This window comes from Jatropha curcas, chromosome 8 (genome assembly GCF_041381405.1).
Source record: "Jatropha curcas cultivar XTBG-Jc1 chromosome 8, XTBG_Jcur_1.0, whole genome shotgun sequence".
NCBI classification, from domain to species: Eukaryota; Viridiplantae; Streptophyta; class Magnoliopsida; order Malpighiales; family Euphorbiaceae; genus Jatropha; species Jatropha curcas.
In genome coordinates this window covers 26,207,382-26,224,255 of record NC_143158.1, presented here as the reverse complement: position 1 = coordinate 26,224,255, position 16,874 = coordinate 26,207,382, and the positions used below count along the sequence as shown (strand labels likewise).

The following is a 16,874-nucleotide window of genomic DNA, read 5'->3' as shown; positions in this document are numbered from 1 at the left end:
AAGAGGCAGATGAGGTTGATATTCCTATAGATGATGCAACTGATGATCAGTATGAGACACTTGAGGGACAACAAGAGGCTCCAGTCAGAAGGTCTACCAGAAATCATATTCCATCTACAAGGTATTCTCCTAATGAGTATGTATTGTTGACAGATGCAGATGAGCCAGAATGCTACCAAGAAGCTGTTGAGAGTGAGGAAAAGACAAAATGGATTATTGCTATGAAAGATGAAATGCAATCCTTATATGACAATGATACTTTTGAACTGGTGAAGATTCCTAAAGATAGAAAAGCCTTGAAGAATAGGTGGATCTATAAGGTGAAGCATGAAGAGAATTCATCATCCCCTCGGTATAAAGCGAGATTAGTTGTCAAGGGCTTTAGTCAGAGAAAGGGGATTGATTTTGAAGAAATTTTCTCACCAGTGGTTAAGATGTCTTCCATCAGGGTTATCTTGGGTTTAGCTGCTACACTTGATTTAGAGATTGAGCAGATGGATGTGAAAACTGCATTTCTTCATGGTGACTTAGAAGAGGAAATTTATATGGAGCAGCCTGAAGGTTTTGTGGTGAAGGGCAAAGAAAATTATGTTTGCAAGTTGAAAAAGAGCTTGTATGGTTTAAAACAAGCACCAAGGCAGTGGTATAAGAAGTTTGAGTCTGTTATGGTTCAGCAAGGCTACAAAAAGACTACTTCTGATCATTGTGTTTTTGTGCAAAGTTTTTCTGACAATGACTTTATCATTTTGCTGTTGTATGTTGATGATATGCTTATTGTAGGTCCTAACTCCTCCAGAATTATGAATTTGAAGAAAGACTTGAGCAAGTCTTTTTCTATGAAGGATTTAGGCCCGGCAAAGCAGATTCTTGGCATAAAGGTCATTCGTGACAGAAGATGCAAGAAATTATGGCTTTCACAAGAGAAGTATATTGAGAAGGTACTACAACGGTTCAATATGGCTAAGGCTAAGGCTGTAAGTACACCTCTCCCTACATCTATTAGATTGAGTGTGAAGCAGTCTCCTTCCAATGAGCAAGAGAAAGAATTCATGCAAAAGGTTCCTTATGCATCTGCAGTAGGAAGTTTGATGTATGCTATGGTTTGTACTAGACCAGATATAGCTCATGCAGTTGGTACAGTTAGTAGATTTCTTTCTAATCCAGGTAAGGAGCATTGGAATGCAGTTAAATGGATATTGAGATATCTCCGTGGTACTTCAGGTTTGAAGTTGTGTTTTGGGTCTGAAAAGCTTATGCTTTGTGGTTACACTGATTCTGATATGGCTGGGGATATTGATTCTAGAAAGTCTACTTCTGGGTATTTGATTACATTTGCAGGGGGAGCTGTGGCATGGCAATCCAGGTTGCAAAAATGTATTGCTTTATCTACTACAGAGGCTGAGTTCATTGCAGCTACTGAAGCATGCAAGGAGTTGCTATGGATGAAAAAATTTGTGAATGAGCTTGGCTTTACTCAGGAAAGGTATGTTTTATTTTGCGATAGCCAGAGTGCTATTCATCTTGGTAAGAATCCAACTTTTCATGGTAGATCTAAACATATTGATGTGAGATATCATTGGATCCGTGATGTTTTGGATTCTAAGTCAATTGAGCTTGAGAAGATTCATACGGATGATAATGGTGCTGATATGTGCACAAAGTCTCTACCAAGAATGAAGTTTGAAATATGCCGTTTGAGTGCCGGTTTGGGCACCTCTTCCACATAGTCGGGAAGGGGGAGAATTGTTGGGTTTGGGTTCCCTTCCTATGTGGTAAAAGCCCATATTTTGAAGTCCACTAACTAATTATTGTTTTACAATTATGCCCCTCAACTAACAGCCATATTCCTAATATTTTTTGGCTCTCATTTGATCGACACACAACCAGAAATCGTGTGAGAAAAACAGAGGAGAGGAGAGGGTTTTTCTGCACAGCCCCATCCAGCACCAGCCACCGTGTTCTGGAGATTCCTGGAGTTTCAACCGTTGGATCGTTGTGATTTTTGGATATGTTGTTCTTTGCTCTCTGTTCTTGATTCTCACCGTAGGGATTTTCATTTGGAGGTTCAGAGATTGAGTTCTGGGTCTGAATCCGAAGCTGTCCTGTTCTGCTTCTAGCTCTGCATAGCTTCATCTTCTTCAGCGTTTTCGGCAGTCATCCTTTGTCGGATTGAGCTGATTTTCGGTGAGCTTGTTCCTAACATCCAACTCTTGATTCTGGCTGATCAGTTTAATTTTTGGATGAGTAGAACATTTTTAAATGTATTGAGAACAGCAGCTGTGTTTTGTGATCACTCTATTGTGTTCCCACACATTTATTTGTGGTTGTTTGTGGTATAGCTACATATTTTGATGGTTGTAGCTTGCTGTAAGTTGTAAGACAATATTTGTGATAGTGAACTTTATTTCCTTGGACCGGAGGAGAGGTCCCGTGGTTTTTATCCTTCACACCGGAGGAGTTTTCCACGTAAAAAGATTTGTGTTCATGTGGTGAATGTTATTTTTGATTGTGTATGATTTGGGACAGCTTGTGTTGCTTGAATTTGTTGCTCATTGTTACTCCTAATAGATTCATTCAAGTGGGGAAGTTTTTGTTGTGAGGTCAGATTTTGTGTTACTTCCCATCACAAGACATACTTCTATGGGACGTCGACCATATATACAAATTATCAATGTTTACAAATTCCTTCTCTTTCAATTTCAATGCAAGCAATAAATAGAAGAGATCATAAAAGTAAATAGATAGCTTCTTACCTTTAATCCTAATTGTAAAATTATGTTGGTAATGGGCAATTCTGACTAGGATTTGATCGGAAAGGGAAAGAAGAAGATGGTGATAGTGATATTTTTCTTTCTATGTTAATCGACATCGACTGGTCGCCATAGCAGATTAGACAAGGGAGGAGAAGATGAAACAGAGAGGGAAAAGGGTGCTCGAAGATGGACGGACACTGAGAGAGAGGTTGTAGGCTTAAAACGATGGTTGTGTTAAAATAATCAACTAAGGAGAGCAACCTTTTAGGCTATTTTAATTTTCATTATTTTTAATGAAATCTAAAATTTTTCCTATGCAAGTAAAAGCCAAATACTTAAATCCTGTACAATCTCATTCTTCAACAGAAATTCCATATGAGCATAGGAAAAATTTAATGTTTCTCCTTTGTATATATACTAGCCGTCAGCCTGCGCGTTGCATGGAATTTGAAATTTTTTGTTGACTTTAATTGAAAGTTTTAGGAAGTAAGTTGTGTTTTTACTTGTGAAAATTTTGTTTTGTACTAAGATTTTTTGATTTGGATATTTATGTGCTAGAAGCATTATAAATATAAATATGTTTTATCATTTACATACAAAAAAATAATATAAAAATTGATCAAAACCTATATAGTGTTATGTACTGTAAAGTATACATATTATTTTAGTTTTAAAATTTTATTTTATTACAATAGAATAATTTTTATAGAACGCTTGTTTTAATTTTCATGAGCTCCATATCAACCTTGTAAAAATATTTTTCATGGTTGTGACCTAAAGTCCCTCCTATTTTTCTAGCATTTATTTTAACATTTTATCATGCATAATTAAATTTGATATACACAAACTCCATATCCAATAGAGATGATTGCTATATAAGATTATTACATATTTCACATTTTTATTCCTTGTATCCTGAATGGATCGCATGAAAGCCAATTAGTCCCATTTGTCTGAAAATTTCAAACATTCAATAAAAATTTAAAGTTACTGGCCCTCAACGAAAACTAATTCCGTAGGAATTATGTCTTTATGAACTTGCACAAATAATAATCAACAACAATACATGTTTTGATGATCATGGATAAATTTATAAAGCAATGATTTATAGACAAAATGGAATTCCTAACAAATGTTCCTACATCCTAACTCGGCAAAGCTAAAAATAACTTAGTGATGTGTTTCAAATAGTAATGTTATAATCAGTTTTATAGAAATGATGTTCTTTCTTAATGAAAATAATTTACCACCAATTTCATCTCGAAAGCTAACAACATTCCTAAAATTATGCATGAGAGCAAGATGATGATTATGTGAAAGAATAAAACTGCATTAAAATAAAAATCTTCTTTATACCACTATTCATGCAGCTGCTCATTGAATGTCAATTAATAAATGACTGTAAAAAACCAAACCTTCATATTCATGAGCGAAAAAGCTGCACAAATCCCTTAATTGTAGATTTGAAAACTTAAATTTATTGCCTTCTTAGTTTATTAACTAATGGAGTTCTTTCCATTAATACTACTATAGTGATGTCATTTAGAAGGAGAAGAAGAATCAAAACAAAGGTGTAGAAATTAAAAGTCATAAAAATTATAGATATTAACTATTCTAAATTAAAAATTCTAGATTAAAAATGTAAATAAAAAAATCAAATCAGCACTTTAAAACTCTGATTTTTTGTGATATTAGCTTTCAAGTTTTTGTTTTTATAAATTTATATAGATAGATAGATAAAAGACAATAAAATGTAATATATTCATGGATTGATGACTCAAAAAATTAAATTTGAAAAATTATAAAATAGAAGGCAATAAAAATGCTCTCCATTTTAATAGAAAGATATGTTTAAAATTAAATAATTAATGAAAAGATGAATTGTTTTTTTAAATTAATTTATCATGATAATTAAAATTAAAAATAAAATTATATTGGTGGCCGAAATTCAATGCAAATAATTGTTTGAAAAAGTTCCATTTCCATTAGTGTTCAATGCAATTAAAGATGGGAGAAATTCTCTCCATTTTGAAAAAGAAAAATTCTAAGTAAAAGTTTAATAAAAGGAAATGTTTCTTTAAAGAAATTTCTATAATTTAGTTCCTGCCAAATAATTGATTTTCATATTTTTCAATATATTAACTAAACGGTTCAAGAGAAATTCTTCTTCAATTTTTAAAAGAAACATTTTTTTTTTATTTTAAAGGTTTTAATAACCAAAAGGCAATAAAAAGGCAAATGATTCTCTCTCCATTTTAATTAGGAAACGTCAATTTTTTAATTATTCTATTTTAATGAGAACAAAAAGTCAATAAAAATCAAATGATTCTCTCTCTAATTACATATTTGGAATTTAAAGTCTTTCTAAATCTTAAAAGATAACTAAAATTTAATCCAAATTAATCATAGCCAAGCTAAAAATAAATGCTCAAATATTGTACACTCTCTCTCTTTGGTGAACACGTCGTGTCGGCATTGAGGAAAATAGTCATGATTATATATATATATATATATATATATATATATATATATATATAGTGATGCCTGATTTTTGGATTGTATCATTTTAACGAATATAGAAAGTCTTTTAACAGTTAAGGGAAGTATATAAAGTCATAATGCATTTATTTTTTAGTTTAATATAGTTATAATACCACAAGTTAAACCGCTAGAATACAAAAATAATAATAATAATAATAATTTTTGTAATTTAGACCAAATCGAACTTTAATAAGACCAGACCATAAATAGTTTAAGAGGAGAGAAAAATTTTCATTTTCTCCCTCCTCTCCTCCCTTGTTTATATCAAGCAAAAGAGGCTTAATGTCTCTCCTTTTTTGATCAAACTCTGGCCACCATTTAACAAGAATAAGATGACAAAATACTCTTCCAATTACGGTAAATCTATATCCAATCAATGTTTGGTCGATCGAGTTCCTATGCTTGCGGACGAAGAAATTCAATTTTTATTGTTTTTGAGTGTTTCAATTGGGTTTTGCAATTCTGGTTCAATTCTTATTGAGGTAACCTTGTATTCATAGTCCTCTACAAAGTAGACTTGATTATATTTATTTAAGGATTTGCTGAAGATTATGTGAATTGAAATTTGAGTTTGAGTTTCAGGATTTTGATGAAATCGATAAAATTCATAAAAATTGATAGCACAATTGAGGCCCTCTTGAAATTCTCATCACTTTGAGATATAGTGGGCAAGTTTCTAGGTAGGTTCGATTTTTCGGCGTCAGTGGCAGTAACAACGACAACAGTTCACCTTGGTTTTAATTTAATTTGACTAGAGAGAAAATCCTTCTCACTTCTCTCCAGTTATATATATATATATATATATTAAGGGTATTATGGACAATTCAATTTTACTGTGTACGGATTGTTCCAGGCACAACTTGTGCTGTTTAGCACGTCTCTTAATAATACTCCCTCCGTCCCAGAAAGATAGTTCAGTTTTATTTTCACACAGATTAAGAAAATAACAATTATTATGGCTAAAGGATAATTTTACTCATATAACTTTCCTATTATGGGCATCTTAAATAATACATGAGCAATTAATATATTGGAATAATAAGTAGAAATAATGAGGGTTATTGAACTTTCTATTTTCACACAAATTAAGAAAATAGTAATTATTATGGCTAAAGGGAAAAAACAGGTTGAGAAAAATATTTTCATGGAAAACATTTTCCTTAAAATATATTTTTCAAATGACTTATTTTCCGTTATTTGGTTGTAATATTGAAAATTAGTTAAAAATATTAAAATCTTTATCTCATAAGAACATAAAAATATTAATAATAATAGAAATTTTATAATTTAAAAATTTTATTGTTAAATATGAAAAGAATGTAAAAAAAATAAATTATGAAAGCCGACGGTAGTCGGTGGCCGTGGCCGGTGGTGGTCGGTGGTGGTGGTCGATAGCAAATAGTGAATGATGGTAGTGATTATGATGATTAATAAATTAAAAAACATGGATTTATAAGGTTCGTTAACATTCGAAAAATGTTTTTAATACAATACAAGTTATGGCGGCTAAACGAGTCAAAACAGAAAAAAGTCCGATTATAGAAATTTATAGACTGTTTGGTCTTTTAATTAAAATATAGGCTAAAATACTTTCTAAATTATTTAAAATGCATTTTAGCTAGTTTAGAGTTCATTTTGGGCCTCTATTTATATATGGAAAATTTTATGGAGTAATGACATCATTAGGCTCGTTTTAGCAATTTTGAAATTTTTGGGCTTTTAGCTCAAAGTCATTTTGGGGGCCAATATATTTGGGTTGGACAGCCGATTTGGATTTATTTTGGATCATCAGAACTTGAAGAGATAAGAAGGTAGTAGCACATGAAGAGGGAGTTATAGAAGAGTCATCCACTTTATGGCTTTAATTATTATTTTAGTTTTTATTTAATTACTTTGTACACCCCCTACTCTATATAAAGGGATTAGCTTTCTTTGTTTTGAGATTGAATTTTGGATAATTTCATATTAATGAAAGTGAGATTTATGTATTCTTTTAATTTTGGATAATTTCAGATTAATGAAAGTGAGATTTATGTATTCTTTTATCTTTATACATAAGATGTTGTTTGGATTGTAATTGATTTGTTCAATTGCTATTCAGATTCAATTCATATTTCTTATATTTTTGAACATCTAATTCAAATTGAGTTTAAAGGGGATATTCTAATATTTTATCCTTAAATTCTTTTGACTTGAGTTCTTAGGTATAAGAACAAATCAAAATCATGATTACTTGGGGGTTAAGTTTACTGGTTCAAATTGATGGAGAGTTCTAAGTTCTAGATTGATCTTGGGGTTCCATATCAGTTTTACCCTTTCGAAAATGAGAAGTTGTTTTCTTTAAAAAATAACTTAATTTTCCTTTGACTAGGAAAATGTTTTCCGTTGACTTATTTTTCTGAGCGCTCCACACAATAGAAAATTATGAAAATATTTTTTTACAAGTTATTTTAGGGAAACAGACAGATCTTATACTTCATTTTTCATTACAATTTGAACTTAAAAAACTTTTTTGATAAAATTATCAAATATTGATTTTTAGGGTATCCCGACAGAGAACAAATATTAGTGCACAACTAGTAATGGAAAGGTCAACGGATTGGAGGGACCCTCTAAATGTATTATTAATGTCACTATATGAATTTACCGAATTCATACTTTTTTTTTTTGAGAAATTAATTTATATTTTTGAATAGTGCAGACCATATCAATTTGTCAATTCATTTAAGATGGTACACGTGGAGCTTCATAAGACAATGGTAGTGAATTTTGTTAGGTATTGCAATAAAGAAACATCTATATTTTTTGCAAGTAGTTTATTATAGGATAATTCTTTTAATTTATTTCTTGCATTGTTTCTCAAAAATCCACTCTAAATTCCAATAATAACAAAAAAAAAAAAAAAAAAAACTCATTAGTCTTACTACTATTGAGAACTCATTGATAAAAATTCGAATGTTAAAATTGTAAACAAGATCAAATTATAATGAAATTTTAGATAATTTTCTTCTGATGTAAAATGATATCATAGAGCGTATCATATTAAATTCATCTCTTTTTTCTTCAATTAAATATTAATTATCCATATTAGCACTAATTAAATTCACAACTAACGGATATTTCTAGTTTAGCTTAATTTTTAATTCTTCTCACCAGAACTCAGTTATGTTTAATTTATTAGAGTTTGTAGTAAATGCATCTAGCTAATATGTTATTTTATTTGAATTTAATTGAATTCATCCAGAAAACATATATGTTAATATAAATTAAAGGATTTGTATTTTATTGGACAAAGTTAATTATCATCCATGTTTATTATAGCTTTCTTTATCGCATTTAGCATTAACATGCTGACGATATTTAATTGTATAATTAATAGTTGATTAGTATTGTTTGTGAATTAAAATGCATTTTGCATCAAATAATAATCAACATTTTCTAATCCCAACGGGTAGCTTTATAGTAAAAAGCACTTGCGATAGTGATCATCATAATTTAGATCATTAAAACACGTGGATACTTCTTGTGTGACTAAAAAAAAAAATCGACTAAAACACGTGGCTCTCTTAAGTCTTAAGCGATGAAAATCCACACTCAATTTTTTAGTAATTTCTTTTTCAATAAATCAGCAAACGATACTCATCTTCAAATTTTGTTACAAAATTTATTTTTAATTAAGTTATGAATAAAAAACAATATTGAGAAAGTCCTTACAACATTTTTTTATTCATTGGAAGGCTCGATGGACCAAAATAACACTACGGCTTCTGGACTCACCAAATTAGTAAAAATACTTATGATTGAGAGAACTCGAACTTAAAACCTCTCACTCTCCACATAAGTAAAAAAACCAACTAAACTACACCTGATCGACAAATCCTTACTATACTTGCAAATGTAAATTTTTTAAAATCACATAAAGTAAATGAAAACTAAACTAAAAATAATTGTAAATCTAAAGTTTTTGCCTTTTCTTTCTCGTAGAAGTTTATATTCCAAATTAAAATACACATTTGAACCAAAAATGGATAAATTTTAATATTTTTCTTTCAATTCTGGCGCTCAACTAAACTGTAACCATATTATCAAAACATTTGATAAATCTCACATGTGAAACATATATTTTATTGTTTTATTATAAAAATAAAATTGCAAAAAGTAAAATCAGAAAACTAAATTAATTAAGCAGAAATAGTAAGAGGAAAAATTACAATACGATCCCTGTAATTTGCAAAATACAAATATTCCATCTTTGTCTTTTAGAAAATTGACTAAAATGTCCTTTTAGTTTATTTCCATTAGACTATAAGATCCTTTGGTCCAATTTTTGCATATTTCTTGTTAAGTACGTTATGAAATAGTGAAAATATCTCTTTTATTTTAAAGAACACATCAATGGACTAGTTTTATTTTTCAAACTATAGGGGCTGTACTGTAATTTTTCTACTATAATATGTTCCTACACTTCTCACTCACTTGATTGAAGTGGACGTCTCATTCACTTGATTAAATAAAATATCATATATATATATATATATATATATTCCTTATTGCAAGTGGAAAAAAAAGCTAATATATATATATATTATCTTTTTTTTCCACTTGCAATAAGGAATAATCCATTCTTTAAAGCGACTCTCTTCATGTTGCATTCCTACTCATTTAGATATGTCATTTCGTAATGCCTATATACATATACATATATATATATATATATATATATATATATATATATATATATATATATATATATATATTATACGTATAGATTTTCCTAGCTCCGGACTGTGACGATTTTTGCATGATAATCAAAATGGATTTAGAAAAGGATGAACAATGTTGTTCTCTAACACCACAGGCAATTAGGGAAAATATTTCTGAATCGAGAAATTTACTCAGCAAAGAGGAGATTCTGAAGGAGATGAAGAAGCAGCTGATGTTAGCAGGACCTTTAGTGTCGGTCTTTGTAAGCTTTGGTATTAATCAGATAATTTGTATAATGTTTGTAGGTCATCTTGGAGATCTTGCTCTTTCTGGAGCTTCCATTGCCACTTCCTTTGCTTCAATGGCGGGTTTTACTTTGTTGGTAAGACAATTATTTGTTTCTATTTTGTATCTTTCTTTAACTTTTTTTTTTTTTTTTTTTTTTTTTTTTTTTTTTTTTTTTTTTTTTTTGCTTAATAAAGTTTGGATAATGGTTCAAAGTGTGCTTCAGGCATCATCGCAGGATTATGGTTCAAAATCTAAGACTTTTTATTAAACTTATTTAGGGTCTGTTTAGCTGGTTTTTTAGTTGTTAGCTATTAACTCTTAGCTGTAGCTGTTTATATATCTATTTAAAACAGAAATTTGGGTAAAAATAGTTGTTACTCTTTTTCAACGTTAGTAGTTAATACTCTTTCTGTCCCATTTTATTTGCTTGTTATTCTTTTTTAGATGTCTCAAAATATTTGCAAGATTTCTAAATTTAGATACGTAAACAATTAATTTTTTCCATAATAATTTTATGATTGTTCATTAAATGAAAGATTTTTATTAATATCTTAATGAGTTAAAGGTAAAAAAAAGGCAAAATAACTTTTGTTGACTAAATTATTAATGTGTATTTTGTCAAACCATGCAAACAAAATGAGATGAAGGAAATATTATTTTTTATTATCTATTCAAACTACAAAATTTAAAAAGTTGAAAAATAACTTGAAAAAATTAGTCCGATTCAGGTTTAAGTCTGGTTATGGTTTAGATCATAATCAAACTAGAACTGATGGTTCGAAAACTGTTTAAGAATAGTTCAGTATAATTACACTTACTTTGGAAGACAATTTCAAAGAAAGATTGGACCATGATCAACGGTTTTAAAATTAAAATCAGCAATTTTGAAAGTGTAGTGATACCTAGTATGTTATGTTTTATGCATATACCTAGTATGTCATGTTTTATGCATGGAAAAACTGAACCAAATCAATAAAATCAATTCTTCCAAAGAAACCAAACTGAACCTTCAAAATCAATGCGAATAAAAAGATGTATAGGTTTTATTTTGATTTGGGTATTAAGCTATAGAAAAATTCGATTTTTAGTCGTCTATTCACTTACCTTAAAAATGATAATTATAACTGAGTTTTGAAATGGAACATTTAAGTTATTTTCAATGTTATTGACTAAATTCAATCTCTAAGAAGGTGACTCTTACTCTATTTTCTCTCATATTAACTTCCTAATTTTTTTTCTTGTTGTCTATAAGCGAGGAATGGGAAGTGCATTGGAAACCTTCTCCGGCCAGTCCTATGGAGCCAAACAGTATCACTTGCTTGGCATACACTTACAAAGAGGAATTCTTATTCTTCTAATTATGAGCATTCCAATTGGAATTGTATTTGCTAATACAGCTGAAATTCTCAAATTCTTGAAACAAAATCCTGAAATAGCAAATGCAGCAGGAAAATATGCTTATTTCCTGATACCTGCATTTTTTGGTACTTCAATCTTTGAATGTCTTGTCAGATTCTTACTGACACAAAATAAAGTAGTTCCCATGATGATCACTTCAGCAATTGCTGCAATACTATTTGTCCCCATTACTTGGGTTCTAGTTTTTAAAACTCGCCTAAAATATATGGGAGGAGCATTAGCACAGTCCATCACTGCTTGGATCATTGCATTTCAGCTAATAGCGTATGTCCGGTTCTCCCCGTCGTTTAAGGAAACATGGACAGGTTTCTCAAAGGAAGCATTCCGTGGAATTCCAAGGTTTCTAAAACTAGCAATTCCTGCAACTATAATGCTTAGGTAACTCCAAGATTAGTTTCTTTTAATTATTTCAGTTTAGCATTACGCAGCATTTGATATGTTCTAATGATTTAAAATAATTTCTTGGGTTGAAACAGCTTGGAAATATGGTCACTTGAGATAGTGGTTTTATTATCAGGACTTCTTCCAGACCCTAAGCTTGAAGCATCAGTCCTGTCTGTCAGGTTTTCTATTACAAATCATCTAATTACTAGAGAATAAGGACTTGTTTGGCATTGTTATTGTTAATAATGATTTTGAGCTAAAATTAAGAACAATATTATGTTGGCCTAATCAATGTAGGTTTTTTCCACTTCCAGCTTCAACATACACATGTTGACTTGCATGATACCTTACGGTCTTGGTTGTGCAATAAGGTGAATATATATTATCTTAACAAGAGATAATTATCCCCTTTTTTTATGGTATAATCATATGGTTTTTTCTGTCTGGATTAGCACAAGAGTTTCAAATGAACTGGGTGCTGGGCGGCCGCAATCTGCACGTCTAGCCGTATATGTTGTGATAAGCATGGTTGTGATAGAAGCTCTTGTTGTGGCTACTACGATGGTGTCAGGTCGAAAAGTTTTTGGCCACTTGTTTAGCAAGGATCATAGAGTGGTCAAATATGTGGGAGAAATGTTTCCATTGCTTGCAATTTCCCACTTCATTAATGGCATTCAAGCTGTACTTTCAGGTATATGCAAGCTTGATAACTTTGAGCTCAATATTTCTGGAATCAGGGGTGAAACTAGAAGTTGAAACATAACTTCTTAAATTTCAGCAATAATTTTTTTAAGACATCTGATGGGGAGCAATATGGCTAGTTCCACCTCTGGAGTTATGTTTAGGACTAAGAAATTACGAGTTTGAACAATTGAGAATTGCAGGAACTTGCAGAGGATGTGGGTGGCAAAAGATTGGAGCGTTTGTTAATTTGGGATCTTATTACATTGTTGGAATCCCTACAGCTGTAGTATTAGCTTTTGTCTGCCATATTGGAGGAAAGGTAGCTTCAAATTTTTTTTCTTTCTTATTTTTAAGCCCTGAACCTTTCCAGCAAGAAAAAATCAATTTAAAAATTTGTATCTCAAATGTGGTTGACAGGGTCTCTGGATTGGGATTACAGTAGCAATGTTCGTGCAAGCAACTTCTTTTGCAATCATAACTTTATGCACAGATTGGGAGAAACAAGTATATGTAGTGGTTTATTTGATTAGTTATATATGTGCATGACATTAATTAATTACCATTTGATTATCTAATTTGTTTTTGCAGGCAAGGAGAGCTAAGGATAGAGTACTTGGTGAGGCCAATGCATTGTCTTAAAGATGACATATGTCTTAAAATCACCTGAAAGGATTTAATTTTTTAGTTTGCTTATTTGATAAGCAGTAGCAAAAAGAAAGAATTAAAATGATAGATTAATGTAATAAAATATATTAAAAATATTTTATGTAGTTAGTGCTTCCTCTAAGGACAATTTACGGAATGAGAATTTTTAACAATAAATTTGGTCAATCATTAAAGGGAAAATTACTAATAAGTCTTTATATCATGTTAAAATTAATCGCTCCATCCTCACTTTTTTAGAGATATATTAATTTATTACTAATGGTTGCTTTCACTAACCAAATAGTCCTTCTATTCACTTTTTTTTATACTTTTTTTCTGTTAAATGGTTCATGAAAGGACAAAATACCTTCATGTCTTTTCACAACACATTTAACGGAAAAAAGTCCAAAAATAAACGGAATGGTTAAATAGTTGATGGAAGTAAACATTAGTGATAAAGTAGTGTTTCTAAAAAAGTAAATATATAATGATTAATTTTAATATTATCTAAGGACAAAATATCAATTTCCCATCATTAAATGATAACGGGAAATTTGGTCGGTGAACAAAAAATGACAAGATAATCAATATTTTATATTTGAAAGCAAATATTTATTTAAACATTATTAAACTTTTCTTTAAATTGTTTAAATAATGAAAAAAAATATTTATTTATTTATATGTTTATGTAATTTCCACATAATAAATCACCGCCGTGGATCAAACCTTTTCAAATGATAGTGGGAAATTTGGTTAATCGTTGGAAGATGAGTTTTTAAAGTTGGTTAATCCTTTAAAGAGATTCTTTCGATGTTGAATTCCGTTTCATTTAGATAGATTAACTTTGACAGCAAAGGACAGTAATGCCTATATATAGATTTTCATAGCTCTGGGTAGTGACGGTTTTTGCATGATAATCAAAATGGACGCAGAAAACCATCAACCATGTTCTCTAACACCCCAGGCAATTACGGAAAATATTTCAGAATCGAGAAATTTATTCAGCAAAAGGGAGATTCTAAAGGAGATGAAGAAGCAGCTGATGTTAGCAGGACCTTTAGTGTCAGTTTTCTTATGCTTCGGTATTAGTCAGATAGTTGGCATAACGTTTGTCGGTCATCTTGGAGTTCTCGCTTTGTCTGGTGCTTCTATTGCTACTTCCTTTGCTTCAATGGCAGGTTTTACTTTGTTGGTAAGACAAGTACATGTTCCTATTTTGTAACCTTCTTCAATATTTTTTGCTTAATAAGGTTTGGACTGTGGATTGAAACTGTTTGTTAAAAAAAAAAATTGTAAAATCAATGGTAATCAAAGAAACTCCCAATTTATTTTTTTATAGCCTTTCAATTACATTCTAAGAATTTTTATTAAACTTGTTTTTTTTACTAGTAGGTAGTATTTTCTTTTATTATTTATTCAAACTATACAATTTAAAAATTTTGTTCAAAAATATTTCCAATTTTACTTAACTATTCGTTTATAAAAAATTGATTATTGTTCATCTATTCAACTATAATAAAGATGACGATCAAAGTAACTGGGATAATTATTATTTAGTATAGAAAACTATAGTTTGTATTAATATTTATTATCTTTTATTATTTTTTAATACATTATGTTAAAAATATGTAGTTTTAATTTTCTTGATAGTAATTTGTTATTATAAATGAATTTAATTAGCCATGTACTATATAGAATTAATTAAAATATTTAATTATAATGTTGAAATTTTGGAAGGAAGAATGGAAATGCACAAGATGATTAACAATGTTTAGCACTTCATGTGTTGCACTGCATTGAATTAACAAAAGAATGTGCCTATTTATAGGCTTACAAGTGAATCAAAGAAGATCTAAAATACTCCTAAAAATCTTCAATCCTAATAACAGAAATATCAAATTCTATGCAGAATATCTGCACTAAATAAAATTGAAATCTCAACAGATTTTTCATAATATTATTTTGAATTAATCCTAACATTCTCTCTTAATTCAAACATAATATTTTTATTACAATAATTAACAATTAAAATTTTTAATCTAGCATTTGAAGCACTTCTCTTCAATTAACTTTGTTGAAGCACCTCTCTCCAACTCATCATTTTGATGCACTTCTCACCAAATATTGATGCACTTCTCATCAAACTAGCAAATTTTTTTTTTTTTTTTTGAAGCACTTCTCTTCAAATATTGATGCACTTCTCATCACTTTCTTTTATTTTGGAGCACATCTCTCCAATATTCTCTTGGAGCACTTCTCTCCAATACTCAAAGAAGAGTTCCTTCCTCTTGCACAAAATTTGATTGATTTTTATACCTGCAATCTTTTTGAATATGAAGGCAGGTTTTTGCTTTGAATTTTTGGCTTTTTCTTCGCTATGATTCTTAATTTGAACCATAGTTGGGTTGGATGACAATGGAGGGATTTCTTTAATCCATGTTGAGATTTTTAGGGAAGGAAATGGAATAGTGTTTGTAGCCATTTAACAGACAGGCTCTGATACCATGTTGAAATTTTGGAAAGAAGAATGGAAATGCACAAGATGATTAACAATGTTTAGCACTTCATGTTTTGCACTGCATTGAATTAACAAAAGAATGTGCCTATTTATAGGCTTACAAGTGAATCAAAGAAGATCTAAAATACTCCTAAAAATCTTCAATCCTAATAACAGAAATATCAAATTCTATGCAGAATATCTGCACTAAATAAAATTGAAATCTCAACAGATTTTTCATAATATTATTTTGAATTAATCCTAACATATAAAGTACAACTGTTTAGTTGATCCAAATATTTAATTTAATTTCCTTTATTGTCTTAATTTGTTTCTCTTGTTGTCCACAAGCGAGGAATGGGAAGTGCATTGGAAACCTTCTCCCGCCAGTCCTGTGGAGCCAAACAGTGCCACTTACTTGGCATACACTTACAGAGAGGAATTTTTATTCTTCTAATTATGAGCATTCCAATTGGAATTGTATTTGCTAATACAGCTGAAATTCTCAAGTTCTTGAAACAAATCCCTGAAATAGCAAATGCAGCAGGAAAATATGCTTATTTCCTGATACCTGCATTTTTTGGTACTTCACTCTTTGAATGTCCTATCAGATTCTTACAAACACAAAATAAAGTAGTTCCAATGATGATTACTTGAGGAATTACTACAATGCTTCATATCCCCATTACATGGATTCTTGTTTTTAAAACTGACCTAACATATATGGGAGCAGCATTAGCACATAGCTCACACCATCTCTGCTTGGATCGTATTGCAGCTAATAGCTAACATCTGGTTCTCTCCATCATTTATGGAAACTTGGACAGGTTTTTCAAAGGAAGCATTTCATGGAATTCCTAGGTTTCTAAAACTGGCAATTCCTACAACTATAATGCTTAGGTAACTCCAAGATTAGTTTCTTCTAATTACATTCAGCATTTGATATGTTTTCTAAGGAT

The 16,874-nt window shown here is 30.3% G+C and overlaps 1 protein-coding gene and 1 pseudogene across 1 annotated transcript; both read left to right on the top strand.

Moving 5' to 3' along the window:
- Positions 1-10,057: 10,057 nt before the first annotated feature.
- Positions 10,058-13,619, top strand: LOC149494420 (protein DETOXIFICATION 17-like). Its single transcript, XM_089724722.1, has 8 exons — positions 10,058-10,380; positions 11,539-12,083; positions 12,182-12,268; positions 12,404-12,460; positions 12,542-12,780; positions 12,974-13,092; positions 13,191-13,277; positions 13,362-13,619. Exons 1-8 carry the CDS (start codon positions 10,096-10,098, stop codon positions 13,410-13,412), a joined length of 1,470 nt encoding a protein of 489 aa, XP_089580848.1. The 5' UTR covers positions 10,058-10,095; the 3' UTR covers positions 13,413-13,619.
- Positions 13,620-14,340: 721 nt separating this feature from the next.
- On the top strand, positions 14,341-16,819 carry LOC149494419 (protein DETOXIFICATION 16 pseudogene; annotated as a pseudogene).
- Positions 16,820-16,874: the final 55 nt, after the last annotated feature.

Coding starts and splice junctions, on each gene's coding strand:
- LOC149494420 (XM_089724722.1), top strand. CDS start 10,096: ATGATAATCAAAATGGATTTAGAAAAGGATGAACAATGTTGTTCTCTA. Junction 10,381..11,538: donor TGGCGGGTTTTACTTTGTTG/GTAAGACAATTA, acceptor GTTGTCTATAAG/CGAGGAATGGGAAGTGCATT. Junction 13,093..13,190: donor TCTGCCATATTGGAGGAAAG/GTAGCTTCAAAT, acceptor TGTGGTTGACAG/GGTCTCTGGATTGGGATTAC.